This window comes from Suricata suricatta, chromosome 10 (assembly GCF_006229205.1).
Source record: "Suricata suricatta isolate VVHF042 chromosome 10, meerkat_22Aug2017_6uvM2_HiC, whole genome shotgun sequence".
Classification (NCBI taxonomy): Eukaryota; Metazoa; Chordata; class Mammalia; order Carnivora; family Herpestidae; genus Suricata; species Suricata suricatta.
This window is the reverse complement of record NC_043709.1, coordinates 21604816-21625571: the sequence shown is the minus strand read 5'-3', so window position 1 is coordinate 21625571 and position 20756 is coordinate 21604816. Positions and strand designations below refer to the sequence as shown.

Here is a 20756-nt window from a genome sequence, read left to right as displayed (position 1 = left end):
TTATTTTATGAAAATGTATTTGAACCACAAAAGTGAAATGAAATGAAAGCATGAAGTGCTAAACGCAGCTGCTGAGACTAGGATAGAGCTTTGTTGTTCCCCTGGGAGATCTTGTTGGTTATTTTCTGTGTTTCACTTTGTTTTCAATTGAAGTCTCTGTTGTAAAGAACAGAAACTACTCTTACAGCCTAATGACTGATTGTGTCTTATTTTTCTTTAGCTTATTAATGGAAAAACAGGTCAGATTGATTATCTGACTGAAGCTCAAGTTAGCTGCTGTTGCTTAAGTCCACATCTTCAGTACATTGCATTTGGAGGTGAAGATGGAGCCATTGAGGTATTCTGTTCTAGTCTTCAAAATCCTTCTATGCAGGATAGTTTTTGATTTAAAATTAATTGTGTGTCTGTCATTGTAGACTTACGCTACATCTTTTTGTGGTATATCAGTCATTCTTCTGTTAGACTAAAACTAATCTTACAATCCTGTTGGTGATATATTTTTCAGATTGCCTTTACTATGGTTTGTCTTCTTGTGTCTTATGGTCTACCTAGTGTTTTGCTGTTCTCCAAGAATATCAAACACAGAGATTTAGCTAACGATGTAGATGTAAATAACTTTTTTTTCCTCTTAGCAACTCAGTCTTTGGTGTAGGTTTTCATTTTGGTACTGATAAGGTTCATTGTAAATGTCTGTGCAGGGTTGCCTTATGCTTACCTGTTTCACCAACCCTTTCTGATATACTTTTGGTATTAGAAGTATACCTCATCACTACCTGAAATCCTTAACTTATTACAGAAGACCAAATAAATAAAAAAATGCAAAAATTGCACATTGTCTTGGGTCTGTAATAGTTTTTCAAAGGAACATTTGTTCCTTCTCACTTTTTTTCTCACCCAAGCATTTTGGAATTCTTAATTTATTAATTGTGGCACAAGCCACATTTACTTTACTTTGGATTTATTTTCATAAGGAATTACACAAATATTCTCTAGTCTCTGTTGCCCCACAAAGAGGAGACTATATGTTTACACACAGAATGAAGGAGGAAGCTTTTAGAAAGTGATGCCAGTGTTATTGTGTTACTATACATTTGTCATGGCCATTGTGGCATGGATTCAGAGGTTAGGTGTTTTTTTTTCATTATTGTGAAAAATTATTTATTGTGAAGATGAGTGCTACTCTGAAAAAAGTTTATTGTGGATGTTGTTTAAGCAAGGGATGGTTCTGCATTTATGAGTGCACCTTAGTCTTCCCTCTTGGTCTCATCTTTCAAACTGGGGTATATTATTATTCATTCTTAAAGGATCTTTTCTTCCCTTTTTCTTTTAACATTGTTGCCAACCCAGCACTACATTCTTTTTGTTTTTACAATCTGAGTATCTTGGAATAAGCCTTAGTTTAAGGAAATAATTCACAAAACACACATGTGCCTATCCATAACCCTGTCCTCAAAGTCATCAAATAATATAAATAATATAAAAATCAATCATATGAGATTACCAATATTTGACTGTATTTAACTTGTAAGTTGGCATTTTCATGTGGTTGAGTCTAGTATCCTATAATAACAGCTACCATCGTTAGGTGTTTGTTTACTAACCAGATTGTTCAAGGAATTATTATAATACCTAGATGTTAGATGTTAGTCCTGTTTTACAGATGTCTAAGCTCCAAGTTTTCATAACTTTGATTAAATCAGTAAGTGGCACAGCTAGGATTCAAACCCTGGTCTCTGAGCTGCTGTGCCATGATGCTTGTCTGCCTTTTCCTTACAGCAGTGGTTAAGATGGTCTCTTCTGCTCACTGGGGAAGGTTCACACAGTTCCCCTTTGCTTTCTAAGGGGCCTTTTATCAGACATGCAGGTTAGGTTTAAATTTCTACTATTTCCTATATTAACATCATTTGTATTTTCCTTAGGCTTCCTTGAGTACATTTTAATTTGGACAAGAGAGCCATATTTACTTTTTTTGTTTTGTTTTTGGTCAGTTCACTGGAAAGCTTTTTTTGACTGTTAATCACTTTTTAAATCTCTGCATTTGGCATGACCTTTAAAGCGTTCTCAGTGTACCTCCCCAGCCTACTCATATTCTCTTTTCTATTTGTTGTCTCTCTCATTACCCACCCCCTCTATCCTTGTCTCTGTGGTGTTTTATAAAGAGCTTGCCTTGTCTATCATCCAGGATTTTTTCTTTCTTCTCTCTAATCCATCTTACATGGCATTTTCTTTTTGGAGGCTGAGTCTAGGCTGCCACTTGTTTGATGAATTGGGTAGTTGAGTTCTCAGAAGGACCACTGGTTTTTACTGCTATCAGGTCATTCCAGTGAGTGTTTTATTTCAGGGTGTGTGTGTGTGTATACACTTGTGCATATGTATGTTACATTCATTTGTGTGTCTTTGATTAAAATGAAAGCACTATGAGATGGAAATTCTCTGCCCTTCTGTATCTAATTTGAATTTAATATCTTTGGGGTGTAATGCCTGGGTGTTGCTGAATTTCTTGGTGCTAATTTTCTGTGGTTTTCTATTTTGAAGATTTTAGAACTCCTAAACAACAGAATCTTCCAATCTAGGATTGGGCACAAGAAAACTGTACGGCACATCCAGTTCACAGATGATGGGAAAACTCTTATTTCAAGCTCTGATGATTCTTCAATTCAGGTGAGGAGAAGAATCAACTTCCAACGTATGTCATGCTGACTCTAGCAAAGGAGCCCTTTAGTTGTGGCTCATATCTGGTGTGCATTTTAAATATTTAAGAACTTATTACTTTGGGGATGCATTCAGATTATGTACATAGATTTAGATGAAACCCATTCATGATTCATATCTTTCTGTGGGTGAGGCAGGCAAATTGACTTGGGGACCCTCTACTGGAAGACTTTATTTTGAAGATCAAGGAGTCATTTGAGTTCTCCTGCCTGCCTTGTATTTGGATTTCAATCACTAAATAAACTTTTTTGCCACATTTATGTAATTTCTCTTTATTTTTCTTTATAGTTGTAAAGTCAAAGAATTTTATCCTTTTAAGAATAAGATGTTAAAAAAAAAGAATAAGATGTTTATTATAGGGATAAAATCCTTTAAAAAAAAGAATAGTTTGCCATAATGAAGGTTTGTGGATATGGAGGCCTTATGCCTATTATATGTTCTTTAAAATTTAACTTTTATTGAAGTTCCAATGCACATGCTTTTAAAACTTAAATAGTATTACAGAGCTCATTATGGAAAAGAAGTCTCCCATTGCTCATTATCCAAAAGCACTTCTTTTAGCTTCTAGATACTCCTTTTGATATCTACTTTCATGCCCCCCATATCTCAAGTTTATAATGTTTTTAATTCTTAAAAAAAATTTTTATGTGTTTTATTTTGAGAGAGAGAGAGAGGGGGGGGGCGGGGGAGGGGCAGAGAGAGAGAGAGAGAGGGAGACATAGATCTGAAGCAGATTCCAGGCTCTGAGCTGTCAGCACAGAGCCCGACCCCATGGACCATGAGACCATGACCTGAGCCGAAGTCAGATGCTTAACCGACTGAGCCACCCAGGTGCCCCTACAGTATTAAAAACTCTTTTGACGGGGTGCCTGGCTGGCTCATTTGAAAGAGCAGGTGACTGTTGATCTCAGGGTCATGAGTTCAAGCCCTACACTAGAGATAGAGATAGAGATTATGTAAATAAATAAAAATTATTTTGAAAAATATCCTTTTATGTTATGTCTTTGTGAATTCTGTACAATTGGATTGCAATTTGATTTCAGTGCAGAAACTTACTCTAGGCTTGCTCCCGTGATACTATTATTAGTATTAGCTATGAAACTCAGTGTAATATTCACCTTTCTTCCTCTCCAGATGGCTTTGAGATTCTGTTGAGACCTTGTATACTGTCTAGTTTTTCTGTCAGAAGCTAAAATCATAGGTTTAATGACCTGCTTGAACATCAGATATTCTCAGCCAGAGAGAAAAATAATTTCTAGGAATATTTTTAGGCTCAGGGTTAGATTATTTTTAGAATATGAGTTAAGTGGTGTTTCATCCTCTTTTTCTGCTCTATCCAGGATACTTCTTACATTAAAAATATTTTAGTGAGTATATATTCATGTAACAAAACCCTTGGTGGGTATTTCTAAGAATTGACTGGTTGGATTTTTATTTTAACTTTTTAATAATTAATTGGAAGTTTGTGCCCCAGCCCCCAGCTTTGTTGAGGTGTGACAAAATTGTATATGTTTTAGACATACATGATTATTTGATATATACACATTGTTAAATAATTACAGTGATCAAGTTAATGTATCCACACACATGTCACTTAGTTACCATCTTAGAGGTTTATTTTATTCATCTTTGTATCCCCAGTGCCTGGAAATTAGCAAGAGTTCAGTAAATCTGTGTTGAGCTGAACCAAACTTATTGCCAAAATTTGAAAAATGAACTCACTCATTTATAGCATCTAGAGTTGTAAAAATCGAGGCCTTTGGTAGTTTTTCGTCCTTTTTCTTGAGATAAATATAGCCCAAGTAGCAGCCATGTTTACCTGAGTCAGTATATGAGACTATATTGATTCTTACAGGTAGAAGATTCTTCAGTACTTTTAAAATTTAAATTTTATTATTTATATAGCTGAAAACATTCTATAATATATATACATTGCAAAAATTATAGCTCATGGGAGAGACATCTCCAAACTCAGTACATTTGGCTAATGCTGGTGAAAGTTTAGCTGTTCTATAAGGTAATTCAAGTAGTACAGTGGGTTTGAGTCCAGTAAAAAGGGTGTCCTTGTCATCTCTGGCTTATTGGAAAGCTGCAACAAAAACCTCTAAGGCTGTTCTGAATCTTTCCTCAGCAATTGTCGAACTTCGTGTTCTGTCTGCTCAGTAAGGTTCTCTGACATCTTGATGTGGAGGGCAGCAGTAAGAACCCAGTTCAGAATTGAACACTGAATCAGACACATCTGGGAATGGCAGTGCCAGTCACTCAGGAAGAGCTGTTAATAGTAGCCACTGATTCTCTAGTCCAGTGATGCCCAGAAAGTAGGAGCAAGCCAGAAAGTTCTAGGTCTAGGTGTATTTTATGGTTAGTCACACAGGGTGCGTTTCTTTTCTGATATGATTTGGGGAGCCAGAGAAACCTCTGTTTCTTCCTCTTCTCCAACATATCTCCTTGAGTTCTTAAAATGCTGAAATTCCTAATTCATTCTCTTTAAAATTCCTCTCATTTCTATCTCCTCTTCTTGGGTCCCCTTGCTCTCATCCAGATACCCTGCTCCTGATGTCTTGCTTTTGTGAATGAGCACTTGGAGATAGAAGAGATAGAGCTCGAGAAAAGGCTAAAGACATTTCTACTGTTGAACCATCACCAGTCAAAAACTTGACCCAGAATATCACTAATGTGCATACCTGTGGTAGTTGCTGATTTTTCTGTATCTTTTTATTCTTGATGTTAAAAATTAGAAAATTCTGTTCCAGTCTACTTATTTGCCCACAGCTCAGAAGTCCAGCTTCCTCAGGACCACAGGACTTTTTTTTTTTTTTAATATCTTCTCAACCTTATTTTTCTGATGGTTCTGCATATTCTGTATTTCAGCCAGACTGAGCTATAAACTGGCCCCCATAATCTTTCCATGTTTTCCTGTTTCTGTGCTTTAACTTAAGCATTCATTGCCTTTATTTTTCCCTTCTCAGGTTGTGAATCATACTTCCAGCCCATACCTTACCTCAAGCCTACTTTGCATGCACTATCTCCATTATTTCAATTTCTTCTCTTCCTTTTGTGCTTGAGGAGTTCTTCCTAGAGCTCCATATGAAAAATAATTACTATAGCACTTTGTCAATTTGAAGATTGCACTAAGGGGGATATTTAATATCTCTAAAACTTAGAAATTCTGTGACTTGGTTTGATGCTGCTCTAGTCAGCTAGCCTTCCCAGGCATTAGGACCAGTAGGACTCAATAACCTCAGTGGAGCTGGAATGTTTTACTTATTTATTTATTTGTTTGTTTATTTATTTATTTATTTATTTATATCCAAGTTAGTTAGCATATAGTGCAACAGTGATTTCAGGAGTGGATTCCTTAATGCCCCTTACCCATTTAGCCCATCCTCCCACAATCCCTCCAGCAACCCTGTGTTTGTTCTTTATATTTTGTCTCTTATGTTTTGTCCCCTTCCTTGTTTTTATATTATTTCTGCTTCCCTTCCCTCATGTTCATCTCTGTTTATCTTAAATTCTTCATGTCAGTTAAGTCATATGATATTTGTCTATCTCTAATTTCGCTTAGCTTAATACCTTTTAGTTCTATCCATGTAATTGCAAATGGCAAGATTTCATTCTTTTTGATTGCCAAGTAATGCTCCATTGTATATATATACCACATCTTTTTTAACCATTCATCTGTTGATGGGCATTTGGGCTCTTTCCATACTTTGGCTGTTGTCGATAGTGCTGCTATAAACGTTGCAGTACATATGCTCCTTTGAAATAGCACACCTGTATCCCTTGGATAACCTAGTAGTGCAATTGTGGGTCGTAGAGTAGTTCTATTTTTAATTTTTTGAGGACCCTCCATCCTGTTTTCTAGAGTAGCTGCACCATTTGCATTCCCACCAGTAGCGCAAAAGCGATCTTCTTTCTCTGAATCCTCGCCAACATCTGTTGTTGCCTGAGTTGTTAATGTTAGCCATTCTGACAGGTGTGAGATTTTGATTGTGGTTTTGATTTATATTTCCCTGATGGTGAGTGACATTGAGCATTTTTTCATCTGTCAGTTGGCCATCTAGATGTCTTCATTGGCGAAGTGTCTATTCATGTCTTTTGCCTATTTCTTCACTGGATTATATGCTTTTTGGGTGTTGAGTTTGATAAATTCTTTATAGATTTTGGATACTAGCCCTTCATCTGATATGTTGCTTGCAAATATCTTCTCCCTTTCTGTTGGTTGCCTTTTAGTTTTGCTGATTGTTTCCCTTGCTATGCAGAAGCTTTTTATTTTGATGAGGTCCCAGTAGCTCATTTTTGCTTTTGTTTCCTTCGCCTCTAGAGACATGTTGAATAAGAAGTCGCTGCAGCTGAGGTTAAAGAGGTTTTTTGCCTGCCTTCTCCTCTAGGATTTTGATGGCTTTCTGTCTTATGTTTAGGTCTTTCATCCATTTTGAGTTTATTTTTGTGTATGGTGTAAGAAAGTTCATTTTTCTGCATATTGCTGTCCAGTTTTCCCAGCACCATCTGCTGAAGAGACTATTCCATTGGATATTCTTTCCTGATTTGTGAAACATTAGTTGGCCATATGTTTGTGGGTCATTCTCTATTCTGTTCAGTTGATCTGAGTGTCTGTTTTTGTGCCAGTACCATACTGTCTTGATGCTTACAGCTTTGTAATACAGCTTGAGGTCTGGGATTGCGATGCTTCCAGCTTTGGTTTTCTTTTTCAAGATTGCTTTGGCTATTTGGGGTCTTTTCTGGTTCCATACTTTTTTTAGGATTGTTTGTTAGTGGAGCTAGAATCTTCAGTCTTGGCCTCACTTGTGGGGTTTAGGAAACTGTGAATATGTAATAGGGGATAATTTTCTCTGGAAAATTTAATCAGATGGAGAGCTCACTAGCATATTGTGGCTTTTCTCTGTCTTCTGGTGTAATTAACTGCTTTCTAAGAAACTGAAGAAAATGATTTTTTTTCTAAAGATTTATTTTTATTTTTTTAGAGAGAGTGCGAACAGGGATGGGGTGGAGGGAGAGACAGAGAGACAGAGAGAGAGAGACTGAGACACCACACTCAGCACAGATCTCAACATGGGGCTCAATCTCATGACCTTGGGATTATGACCTGAGCTGAAATCAAGAGTCAGATGGTCAACTGACTGAGCCCCCCAGGCACCCTGAAAATGACTTTTATTAAGTAGGAAACATATTTTATTTTGTCCTTTAGTCAAGTTAATTAATCCTAGTGTTTCTCTGTCTCTAAAATGGGTATACTATATTTTTCTTGCTATTCTTTTTTTATTAATAGTTTATTTATTTTTTAAATTTACATCCAAGTTAGTTAACAACAATGGTTTCAGGAGTAGATTCCTTAATGCCCCTTACCCATTTAGCCAGTCCCCCCTCCTACAGCTGCTCCAGCAACCCTGTTTGTTCTCTGTATTTATCTCTTATGTTTTGTCCTCCTCCCTGTTTTTATATTATTTTTGCTTCCCTTCCCTTATGTTCATCTGTTTTGTATCTTAAAGTCTTCATATGAGTGAGGTCATATGATATTTGTCTTTCTCTGACTAATTTCACTTAGCTGTATACGTCTTCATTTTACTGAAATTCCATGAGGATAAAAGATGTTAGGCAGTTGAACACCTACTACCCCACTTCTCCAATGGAATATCATGGGGAGAGGGTTATAACAGACTTATTTCTTTGATAATCAGGTATGGAATTGGCAATCAGAGGAGTATGTTTTTCTACAAGCCCATCAGGAAACAGTGAAAGACTTTAAGCTTTTGAAAAATTCAAGACTGCTTTCCTGGTCATTTGATGGAACCGTGAAGGTAATTTGAAGCACAAGGTTGTTGTTTTAAGGTTGTTGTTTTTTTCTTTATTTTTTTAAGTATTCTGATATTGTAATGATTATATTGTGACAGCTAAAAGCAGATGGGTGGTAAGTACTTAAATTTTTAAATTTCTCTTTTCTCATGCCTGTTTTCTCTTTACTGCAGTCACCTTCATCTGCGTGTTTAGTGGCACTTAAAGAGGTCCGAACAACCATTGTGCTAAAGCTCTTATTTCATAGATATGTATTCTAGATGATTATGCCCCGTAATACGCAATGTTCTTAAAAGTGTCAAATTCTCTATTTCTTTTTGAAGGTATGGAGTATTATTACTGGAAGAATAGAAAAAGATTTTGTCTGTCACCAAGATACAGTACTTTCTTGTGATATTACTCCTGATGCGACCAAGTTTTCATCTACATCTGCTGACAAGACTGCAAAGGTAGGTCAGTTAGTTGAAATGTGCATGCATGAAAGTTAGGTATTGGTTATGTGTTATGAGTCCAAATGATGTATAAAACAGTAAGTTTCTATGTGTCTGTCTCCTGTTTTGTGAATTTTTGGAGGATGCCCATTGACATTTAGTTTGTGTCAAATAGTTTAATTTGGGCAAATGGAGGACCTTTGATTTCTGACTTACTAAGGACTTTTTTGTCTGTTACTAATAAAATGCAATATCTACTATATATTATAGACAGGAAAAAGCACTGAAAGGGATTTACATTTAATTGCACATCCATAGTAAAAGTTTATGCAATTGATGTAAGTTGATACTTGTGAAAATCACATTCCAGTGAAATGCTGCCTAACTGGGGACATTGACTACTCCATTCTCTTCTTTTTTCTCCATCTTTGTTAATGAACTCATTACCCATTTTTCCAAATTACAAACCTTGGAATTAACTGGGACTCTCTCCTGTCTTTCATGCTCTGTTGATTACTTCTTAGTGTTTCTTGGTTCATTCTTCTCATTTTCCCCATCCATAAGATTAGGCTCTCCTCCTTCATTGGTGAACCTTTCTTTGGTCTGTGCCTCCTCCAGTTTATCTTCCTTACTGCTACCTGAGTCTTCTGTTGAAATACTTCTATGATCTCATGGTTTATATGCCAGATTCCTTTACCCCTGACCATCTCTTTCTGCTGCGTTGTTCCTTTTGTGCCAAGCAACTTTTACCTCCATCTTCTGTGTACTCAGTTAATTTTGGTGTGACACAACCGTCTCCTTTTTTAACTCGAAGCATTATGACTCATTCTTTCAGACATAGATTTGATGTCAGCTCTTCAGTGAACCCTTTCCTGGCCCTCAGGCGGGGTTAGCTACTCCACCTTCAGTGTTCCAGATTACTCCAGTTTCCTAAAGTATTTACTTCATGTAACTATTTACTTAATGATTTGTAAGTCTGTATACTTGATTATAGAGTTTTCAAGAATTGGGACTGTATTTAATTCATCTTTGTACCACCAGTTCTTAGCTCAGTGTCTGAAACATGGTAATTTCAGTACATTCTTGTTAAATTGTGATGATGTTGAACCACAAAGGAGACTATTGGAAAGAAAAAAACCAGCATTTTGGCTGCCAAGACAGTAGGATAGTATAGTGACTAACCTTTAAAGAACCCTTGCCATATATTAGGCCCTGTGCTAAAATTTCACTATTATCTCACTTAATCTTCACACCATAGGTACTATTATCCCGTTGTACAGGTGCAGAAACGAAAGCTAGAGAAACATGTGGGTTGTCCTAGGTCACAAGGAACTTGTCAGTATAAGGGAGCCAGGACTCACAGTCAAGTTGGCTCTACTCTATAGATGGCTCTTAACTGATTTGCTATTCTTTCTTTTAAATTTTACATTAAAGAAGCTGTGATTTTGGTCCTTGAGCTGAAGTTAACATGAGTAATTAAAGGGAGGATCAGGAAAAAAAAATAGTGTTGCAAGTTGAAACTTGCACCTCTAATGAAAATTTATGAACTATTGAATGTTAGAAATTCCGTATGATTGAATTTATAGCTAACTAGCCCCAGGGCAGGGTTTGCAGGTACTTATTTTGAGTGTATTTACTATTCTTTAAAAAATTTTTTTTTTAATGTTTTATTTATTTTTGATACAGAGAGAGACAGAGCATGAGAGGGGGAAGGGCAGAGAGAGAAGGAGACACAGAACAGGAAGCAGGCTCCAGGCTCTGAGCTAGCTGTCAGCACAGAGCCTGACGCGGGGCTCGAACTCACGAACGTGAGATCTGACCTGAGCCGAAGCCGGAGGCTCAACCGACTGAGCCACCCAGGCGCCCCGAGTGTATTTACTATTCTTAAACAGTCCTAATTGCCTTGCAGATTTGGAGCTTTGAACTTCTTTCCCCTCTTCATGAATTGAGGGGCCACAAAGGCTGTGTGCGCTGCTCTGCCTTCTCTGTGGACAGTACCCTGTTGGCGACTGGAGATGACAATGGAGAAATCAGGGTAGGGTGTTTGCTGACATAAAAGCACCATTCTCTCTCTGTAGCTTTAATTAGCACTCTGTACCACACTGATGATCTTTGTTAATGTGACTGAGAAGCACAGGCCCTGGAGTTCTGGTTGGATGAGACATTTATGCTTTATTTCCTGTGTACATTATGTTCACAGCTGCACTCCTCTGCAGGAGAGAATTAATTTTAGTTAGAATGAAGTATATGAGTTAGAGTTTTTGGGGGGCACCTGGGTAGCTCAGTGAGTTAAGCATCCAAATCTTGATGTCGGCTCAGATCTTGATCTTGGGGTCGTGAGTTCAGACCCCATGTTGGGCTCTGTGCTGGGCATCGTGCCTACTTTAAAAAAAAAAAAAAAAAAGAATAGAGTCTATGAATGTGAGGAGGCAAATTCCTGAGTTATTTGCACTTAGTTGTCTGCTCTTAGCTTGAGACTGATTCATTAAAATTCTTGGACTCGAACCAAAGGTTGTTTACAGTGGCAGAATTTGAAGAAAATAATTCTGCTCTTTTAAGCACTGAAAGAAAAAAAATCACTTAATGAAACTATATCCATTAGATAGTCAACATTTACAGTGTGGCCTGTTACAGTCCTCATGGGACTGTCTGCCTCCGGTTGTGTTAGAAGGATTGGGCAGTTGATGGGAAAAATTTGGGCACTGGGATGGCTGCTTTAGTAACCAGTGTATTTTAGGAGCATCTTGTTTGTTTTCCTTTTTTACAAAGGAAGACTTAAAATTCATGAGAGAGTATTCAGTCTGCAGGAATAGAGGCGTTATCAGATGGACTGTCCAGGAAAATTAAGTTTCTCCTGCTTGAGGACTAAGTAACCAACCTTCTTTGTACTGTTCTAATAAATGGCATGTCCGCTGAAGTGGCAGGGCTTCTTTGGGAACATTCATTTTGCTCGGATGAAAAGGTCTGCTTTACTGGTTATCTGGTTATGAAGGAATATTTCATTTTTCAGAAAACCTTGAGGAAACAAATTCTCTTTATTTTTTAAGTTTTTTAAATTAAAAATTTTAAAGTTTATTTTTGAAAGAGACAGAGTATGTCTGGGGAACGGCAGAGAGAGAGAGAGGGAGACACAGAATCCAAAGCAGGCTCCAGGTTCCAAGTTGTCAGCACAGAGCCTGATGCGGGGCTTGGGCTTGAATTTACGAATCATAATAAGATCATGACCTGAGCTGAAGTTGGACACTTAAACAACTAGGCCACCCAGCTACCCCAAATTCTCTTTTTTTAAATGCATGTTATTTAAAAATTTTACTTTAGTAACATTAAACAAAAATTTTGCTTTTCTTAAAAAAATTATTTTAATGTTTATTTTTGAGAGAGAGAGAGAGAGATAGACAGACAGACAGTGCGAGCAGGGGAGGTGCAGAGAGAGAGGGAGACACAGAACTTGAAGCAAGCTCCAGGCTCTGAGCTGTTAGCACAGAGCCTGATGTAGGGCTTGAATCCATGGACCATGAGATTGTGACCTGAGCCGAAGTCATTTAAATGACTGAGCCACCCAGGTACCCTGTTTTTCTATTTGATTATTCAAAATGTAGCTGTTAATTTCTCTCTCTCTCTCGCTCTCTCTCTATATGTGTATCTCTGATATTTAGCTATCTTACTAAATTCTAATGAGTTTGTCCATTTGGTTTTCTTTGATATTCTAGGAAAACATTTACAAATGATTTTAGTTATTTTCCTTTGCTGTTTATGCCTCTTTCTTATTCAGTTGTTCACTTATTTGAAATATTATAGAGTACCACCCATGTATTAATTATCACTGGAAATAAATGGAAATATTAGCATCTGTAAGTGATTGAGCTGTTTATAAGGGTCTAGTAAAATAATTTTTATATATGTATATAAATGTTTATATACATATACATAAAACCTTATAGGCACTTATTGTTTAAATTTGTTTGAATGACCTCATCAGCATTCTTCATGGTAGATCCTGTCCTAGAATCCTATTTTTTTTTTTTTTTTGACATAGTTTGTCAGTCCTTTTTTGTTTATTCCAAGCTTCTTCCATTATTCTCTTTTTATCAAATGAAAAGAATCGCAGGATTTTGACCAATTGTTCTAAGTTCTCTTGTTTTATTTTTTGGAGTATGGTTAATGATAATAAATAATAAATATAATAATAATACATTTTATAATAATAAATACATTTTTATTATAGGGAATGTTTTTTGAAAAATTGGACGGGGAGAATGCAACCTAAAAAAAATTCCTAAGGTATCACTGAATTGTAATTATACTTTTAAGAAAGATTTCCAAATATGCTCCAGATGAGATGGATAGATATATAGAACTTTTGGGTGACCTTGTTAATGCATTGTGTATTCTGTTTGGTAGATATGGAATGTCTCAAATGGTGAGCTGCTTCATTTGTGTGCTCCGATTTTAATAGAAGAAGGCGCTGCTACCCATGGAGGCTGGGTGACTGATCTTTGCTTTTCACCAGACAGCAAAATGCTTGTCTCTGCTGGAGGGTATCTTAAGGTAGGAGTTCCTCAAAGACTGTGAAAGAAAAGAACAGCCTATCTACTACTTTCCAAGCTATTTTCACTTGTTTCTCAGTTGGGCCTCGTATAACCCAGCAGAATGGAAGGGCAGTGACTATTATCCTCATTTGGCCGAGATGAGACAAACCTGCAAGGCTGCTTTCCTCAGTGTTCCCGGAAGTTTTGATGACGGTGTAGGGATGTTTTCTGTACACGGCTCTCATCCTGCCCCATACTTAGAAGATCAGAATGACTAGAAAGTTGGGTGTTTAACTTAATTTTATTTTCTACTTCACCAATGGTTAACTATTTTGGTTGAAAGTCTTTAATTACTTGTGAAAAAATTTATTTGTGAAATTTCCTTTTTTTTTCTTCTTAGGTTTATTTATTTTGAGAGAGAAAGAGAGAGACAGCATGAGCAGGGGTAGGGCAGAGAGGGAGGGAGAGAGAGAAAATCCCAAGCAGGCTCCACACTGTCACTGCAAAGCGTGATGTGGGGCTCAGACTCATGAACTGCAAAATTATGACCTGAACAGAAACCAAGAGTCGGACTGTTAACTGACTGAGCCACCTAGATGCCCTGTGAAATTTCTTAAGTACTAGTAATAGTAGCAGAAGTAGTAGTAATTGTAATAATAATAGTAGCAAGAGCATATTGCTTTATTTTATAGCCTACACAATGCTTTACTTACATTATTTCATAAGCCAGCTTTGTAAGCTTAAATTTTATTACCCTTGGTTTGTAGGTGAGGAGACTGATGCTCATTGAGTGTGTTATAGTGCCTCAGGGCTATTTTTTAGTGCTTGCTTGTATTTATCCATCCACTCAATAAGAATATGTTAAGTGCCCACTGTGTGCTAAGACATTGCTGTATGGCACAGTGTCTAAGACTTGGTTTTTGCCTTTCAGTGACTTATAGTTTGGGGGAAGCAGACAATAAATAAATAGTCTCTAAAATACAGGAGGCTTTGGGACATGCGTGCATAAAGATGGAGTTAACAGAGGTTTCTTAGGAAGGGGGATGCCTGAGGTCAGTGTTTTGAATGGTGGTACACTTTTAAAAGGGGTTGAAGATACAATATATTGTTCTGACTACTTAAAATAGATCCCAAGGGGTGCCTGTGTGGCTCAGTTGGTTGAGCATCCGGCTTTGGCTCAGGGCATGATCTCACGGTTCGTGGGTTCGAGCCCTGTGTCAGGCTTTGTGCTGACAGCTAGCTCAGAGCCTGGAGCTTTACTTCAGATTTTGTGTCCCCTGCTCATGTTGTCTCTGTCTGTCTCTCTCAAATAAAACATTAAAAAAAAAAGATCCCTCATAAATTAGATAATACTTCTTGCTGAAAACATTCAAGTGTAGGAAATGATTCTTATTGTCTAACAATATAGATTTTCAAAAATATTTGAATGGATTGAAGTTTTTGGTTATATGAGATCCACATAATTAATAGTTTTACTAAACATAAAAATGTACCTAATGAGAAAGAAGACAGTTTTTAGCTCTGTGGGGTGGATGTTTATTATGAACTCTTGAGTTTGCATTGAGAATACAATGCTGTTTATAGAATGTTGCATTAAACTATCTTTTTGGTATAGTTTATTTGATTACTTATTGGGAGGGATCTTGAAACTATCACCATTTGGTTTCCTTGAGTGTAAAGATAAACTGTGACTCTTAGTCTGATCTGAGGAGGAAGCTTAGAGGAGCAGCATTGTGATCATTGGGTTGGAAACAGGGGGTCTTGAGTTTCATTACCACTCAACTTTGACACTGAGCTTCTAGAGACCACGTTGTTTGATTCTCTGTGGGCCCCATAGAAGGCTGTCACATAATCATGAATCTGGCTTACAAGATGTGATAGCAGCCAGTGACTAAATTTCCGGAGTTCTTGGGGAACCTTAAAAGAGAGCAGCAGAATAGATGTCTGCACTGTACTGTGTCTTAAGGATCTAAGAACCTATAGCCTATACATTCAGTCTGTATATTTAAATGACAATCAAGCTGTTCTTCCCTCTGTTTCATTACTAGCATGGTTATATTGGTTATGATATAGCCCAGCCTGCATCTACTTAGCATGTTAATAAGACTATCAAAAGCACAGCAAATTAAAAGTAAGAAGGAACAGCTGCTGTAGTGTCCAAAGGAATGGGCCTTTTGCGTCTGTTTACTAAAGAATCTAAGCTATATAAATTGAATGTCAGCAGGATAAAGTAGATATCCAGTTGCTAAAAAGCTCTTAAGTTTCAAAATTCTTTTTTTTTAACTTTATTTATTTATTTTGAGAAAGAGAGAGCACGAGTGGGAGAGGGGCAGAGAGAATCCCACGCAGGCTCCACGCTGTCAGCCCAGAGTCCAATGTGGGGCTCAATCCCACAAACAACTGAGCCACGCAGGCACCCCTATTATAAAGTTAGAAACTAATATAATTTAGCTGTTTACTTGTGTTATGCCATAGAGTACATCTGTTAGAATGACAGGAAATCTACATTAATTCATACTTTTGAGAAGAAAGGCTGGTTTGAAATGAGTACATGGTGATAAAAGCAGGTTTGCCATTACATAGAGAAAGGAGAATGTAATGTTCAGGAGAGTGAGGCTTGGGCAGATTCCCCAAAGTCAAACCCTGGCTCCACCACTCATTGGCTTTGTGATTTTTGCATGAGATTATTTAATCTCTCTCTGCCTTGATTTTCTCATCTGTAAAATGGGTATAATAATTTCTAGCTCATAGAGTTGGGATGGTTAAAGGAGTTAATATATGCAAAGCCCTCATACATAGATAGAGTCATATAGTGTACTCTGAGTAAATGTTAGCTATTTTAAAAATTCGCTTTCTTTTTTTAAAATTTTTTGTGTTTTATTTATTTTTGAAGCAGGCTCCAGGCTCCGAGTTGTCACCACAGAGTCCAACATAGGGCTTGAACTCATGAGCCACAAGATCATGACTTGAGTCAAAGTCAGATGCTTAACTGAGCCACCCAGGTGCCCCAAATTCACTTTATTTCTTAGAGCAGTTTTAGGTTCACAGCAAAATTGAGCAGAAAGTACAGAGTTCCCACATACCTCCTGCACCCACACATGCACAGCCTTCCCCCACTGTCCACAGAGTATCAACCGAGTGGTACATTTGTTAGAATTGATGACCTTACAGTGGCATGTCATTAGTACCTGAAGTCCATAGTTTACATTAAGGTCCACTCTTGGTGGTGTTCATTCTGTGTATTTTGACAAATGTATAATGACATGTGTCCACCATTGTAGTATCATACAGAATAGTTTCATTGCCCTAAAAATTCCCTATTTTTAATGTCATTGTTTTTTAGTATTCAAGTTAGTGGCTTGATACAATGTTGTTTCAGTAGAGGGAAAGGTAGTGGCACTAGATTAGGTACTGGAAACAGTTCCACTTCTGCCACCTGCTAGCGGTGTCATCCTAGGTGACGAGGCCTTTCATCTCTCAAAACCCTGGTTTCCTTATTTGTGAAATGAGGCAGTTGACCTAGGTGATCTGTAAGGGCCTTAATATTTCCATGATTTGTTTCTAGGGAATGAAAAGTAATGAATTTTCTCTCAAGTAGGTGGGATGTGTCCTGTGCAGTCTTGATTACACTGCTATTTTATGGAGCAAAATTGCTAGTTCTGGAAAATTTCAAGTTGGTACAAGTTGCTGTAGTGAGGTTTACTAAAGTCCATGGGGTATCCTTTACCAGTTACTATACTGAGGGAACACCAATAGCTTACCCAGAATGTTAGAATGCTAGGCACTGCCTCAGATACAAAAATGAGTGACACCATTATTTTGTTCATGATACTCTGCATCTTGATGTACCTAATGCCTTTTCAAAAGGGGTTCATGTACATTTCTCTTTTGACCTTATTTTAGCTATGACATACATGGGTAAGCTTTATGAACATCTCCATTTGGTAAATGAGTATAAAAACTGTAATAATCGGAGTGAATTCAGTTATTGGGAGGAGAAAGAAAGGATTTGGCCAGAGTACCTGCTGCATTTGAGACGTTCAATATTTATTGAGCAAATAAATATATAGACTATTTTATAGAGAAACATGGTCAAGGGCTCTTGAATCATCCTGATTAAAAGGAAGATTAGAGAGAACATTCTATCTGGTATCCTATAATAAGAAATAGTCTCCATGTCTGTCAGAATACCAGTCTGTGTCTGCCAAGGGGCATTTTAATTTTTTTAATTTTAATTTTTTTAAATGTTTTTTTTTTGTGAGAGACAAAGCACAAGCGGCGGGGAGGGGCAGAGAGAGAGGGAGATACAGAATCTGAAGCAGGCTCCAGGTTCTGAACTGTTTGCACAGAGCCCAGTGCAGGGTGCGAGACGTGACCTGAGCTGAAGGTGGACTTAACTGACTCAGCCACCCAGGCATCCGTGCAAAGGGGCATTTTTAAAGAAAAAAGGGGGTATTCTGTCCATTCTACTGAGAAAGACATGCAAGCAGCAGAGTTCAGTGCAGTCATGGCCATAGTTTACTTTGGGTGGTAGCTTTCAATAGTCTACATGTTTTCCCCAGCACACCTTGCAGTGGGGTTAGGTGTTGCCTAGCTGTGAGGCAGTCACTAGGATTAATCAGGAAATACTGACTGGGTTAATAATATTGTATTCAGCATTAAACCTCAGACTTTTCCCCCTGCAGTTTGCTGAAGTTTGGGAGTGGGACGGTGATAGGGTGAAGAATCTGGCTGGCACTAACTACAGTTGTCACACAGAGTAATTACCAATCTAATGAGAATTTTGTTTTTCTCTGAACAGTGGTGGAATGTTGACACTGGGGAATCCTCACAGACCTTCTACACAAACGGAACCAATCTCAAGAAAATACACGTGTCCCCTGACTTCAAAACATATGTGACTGTTGATAATCTTGGTATTTTATATATTTTACAGATGTTAGAGTAAAGTAGTTAAGGATTAATGTAGTTGAACTCTTTTTAATTGTGAATTGGAAAAAATTTATTGAAACTTCTGTATTTCAACTTTGTATAAAGCTGTGAATTGTTTTGTAGTATTGCATTATTATGAAATTGTTTGTGGTTGGATGAGTAGTATTAATGTAGCTTTTTCCCAAATGAACATACCTTTAACCTTGTTTTTCATAATCATCATCATTATTGTTAACAGTTTGTCCTTAAGATGCAAATGAAAATGTAAATATGTACCTTGTTATACTGTTGGTAAAATTCTCTCTTGATGCATTCAAATTGTTTGACATAATTAATGAGAATAATTTGAAGGAAATATGTATTTTAATGCTATTATTATGCAGGCTGTGCCTCAGGGTAGCAGGCCTGCTTTCTGAACCACATTACCCCAAGGGGTATAGTTCTCTCAATTACAATGTTGGAGCTTATTTGTACCCCTTAAATTTGCTTAAAAGTATTAGGTCTGGGTGCATAGTTTGCAACATTTCCTTAAATTCACTAGATAAGTGAGTGTTGGATTTCAAAAGTTTTTGTGAAGCAGAAATCATTGTCTACCTTTTCCTCACTAGCTAATGGCAGCCCTGTGCCACTATAGGACTCTAGTTGTCCGTCTTTGAGTTGGGTGCTGTCCTGCTTGCTCTGCTTTTTTACGTACCAGACTTGTTACTTGATTGAACTTGACCTTTCTTCTTAAAATTTTTATTTTGATAGAGCGAGAGAACGAGCACATCTGTGTGTATGCAAGGGAGGGGCAGGAGAGAGAGAGAGAATCCTGAGCAGGCTCCACAGTCAGCAGAGCATGATGCAGGGGCTCAGTCCCACAAATCCGGAGAGCATGACCTGAACAGAAATCAAGAGTCATCGCTAAACCAACTGAGCCACCCACATGCCCCTGAACTTGATGTTTCTTAGTCTTCACTTTCTTCTTCCCTTTTTTTTTTTTAAAGCAATTGTTCTACAATTGATTTTTGTAAATCAAAATAATTGGGGAGGAGCCAATTTTCATTATAAGTTTTAACATAATTTTTCTAAGAAATATAGTGGAAAATCCTTTTCTTCTAAGTAAGTCTGTTTATTTAGATGAATGGCATTGTCAGTGCTGTTCTCTGTGAATTTCAAGAGAATTCTCTGTGCTTTTCTATGCAGTAACAGAAGAGTCCTTGTGAATCTGGAAACTGCTCTTTCTTCTCTCCTCCTCCTCTCTTCTGTTTTTTCTCCCTCTTTCCCTCCCTCTAATCAGGAAAGGTAGCTCTTGACAGGGAAAAAGTACATCAGCATCAGTAACTAGCCTTTTTGACTTCCTGATTAGAAATTTTAATTGCAGTTTAAAGATGCATTTTTGTGTGACAATATATTATTAAGGGAAATGGCAATATTTAATAATAGATGTGGTTCACATAAGAAAATAACCAAAATTCAAAAATTTTGCTGCTGCAGCAAAAAGTAAATCAAATGAATATTAATGTTAACAGGTAGGCAGTGAGCCAGTTTCTGTTGCTGGTGTTTATTAGATGTGGTGTAGATAGGGGGGGCCTAGACCACTCTAGATGTATTTTAGATTAGATATTACTATTTAGCATTTGAGTGAGCCATGAGGAGACATTGTTAAGGAGGTTTGGCTTTTTTTTTTATGATGGATTGAGGTACTAGTTTACTGTGATTTCAGCAAATGTGATGTGAAAATCTTAATTTTATGAAAAAATTTATGTAAATGATATATTGTACTGAGAGCATCCAAATCATAGTTTGATTTGCATACAATGTTTAGGAACTCATTTGTAGCTCAGACTATAAAGTATTAACTTTTGGAATAAAAAGCCACTTGACTGTTAAAGCACAAAACAAACATTTGGCTTTTAAAAAGCTTTGATTGGCTCTTTAAAATAAAAAGAAAAATGGGAAGAAAAGATAATGACAAAAATAGGAAATCAAAAAGACAAGAAGACGAGGAAGGTAGCTTGAGGGAAGAAGAGAAACCCAACACGATGGAGCTCCATGCTTCGTGGCAGCTCCACTCGTCAGTCAAGGGGAGAATTTTGGTACCTGATGAACAGTTTCAAGCATTTTCCCTTGCTTTATTTTTTATAATGGAAATTACATTGCATTTTGTATATATACATTTTTTTTAACATTGTGTCTTGTATGTTTTGAGAACTGTTAGTTTTATATTTATGATACAAGTCACTTGATTTTTTTTGCCTTGGTATACATTTTAATACATGAGTTTAAAAATTTTATAAAAAATAAAATTCCTAAAATATTTTTGAAAAACATTTTCAGATTATTTCAGGCTCCTTGC

The 20756-nt window shown here is 37.1% G+C and overlaps 1 protein-coding gene across 7 annotated transcripts in view; it reads left to right on the top strand.

The window, feature by feature from the left end:
• Nucleotides 1-19274, top strand: part of APAF1 (apoptotic peptidase activating factor 1) — a 78111-nt gene extending 58837 nt beyond the window's left edge. For all 7 annotated transcript variants that reach the window (XM_029954462.1, XM_029954460.1, XM_029954456.1 and 4 more), the window contains 7 exons: nucleotides 221-337; nucleotides 2536-2661; nucleotides 8412-8531; nucleotides 8850-8975; nucleotides 10867-10992; nucleotides 13359-13505; nucleotides 18288-19274. In XM_029954462.1, the coding sequence (XP_029810322.1) occupies nucleotides 221-337; nucleotides 2536-2661; nucleotides 8412-8531; nucleotides 8850-8975; nucleotides 10867-10992; nucleotides 13359-13505; nucleotides 18288-18434 (909 nt within the window). In that variant the 3' untranslated portion in view covers nucleotides 18435-19274. The remainder of the gene's footprint in view (nucleotides 1-220; nucleotides 338-2535; nucleotides 2662-8411; nucleotides 8532-8849; nucleotides 8976-10866; nucleotides 10993-13358; nucleotides 13506-18287) is intronic.
• The last annotated feature ends 1482 nt before the right edge of the window (nucleotides 19275-20756 follow it).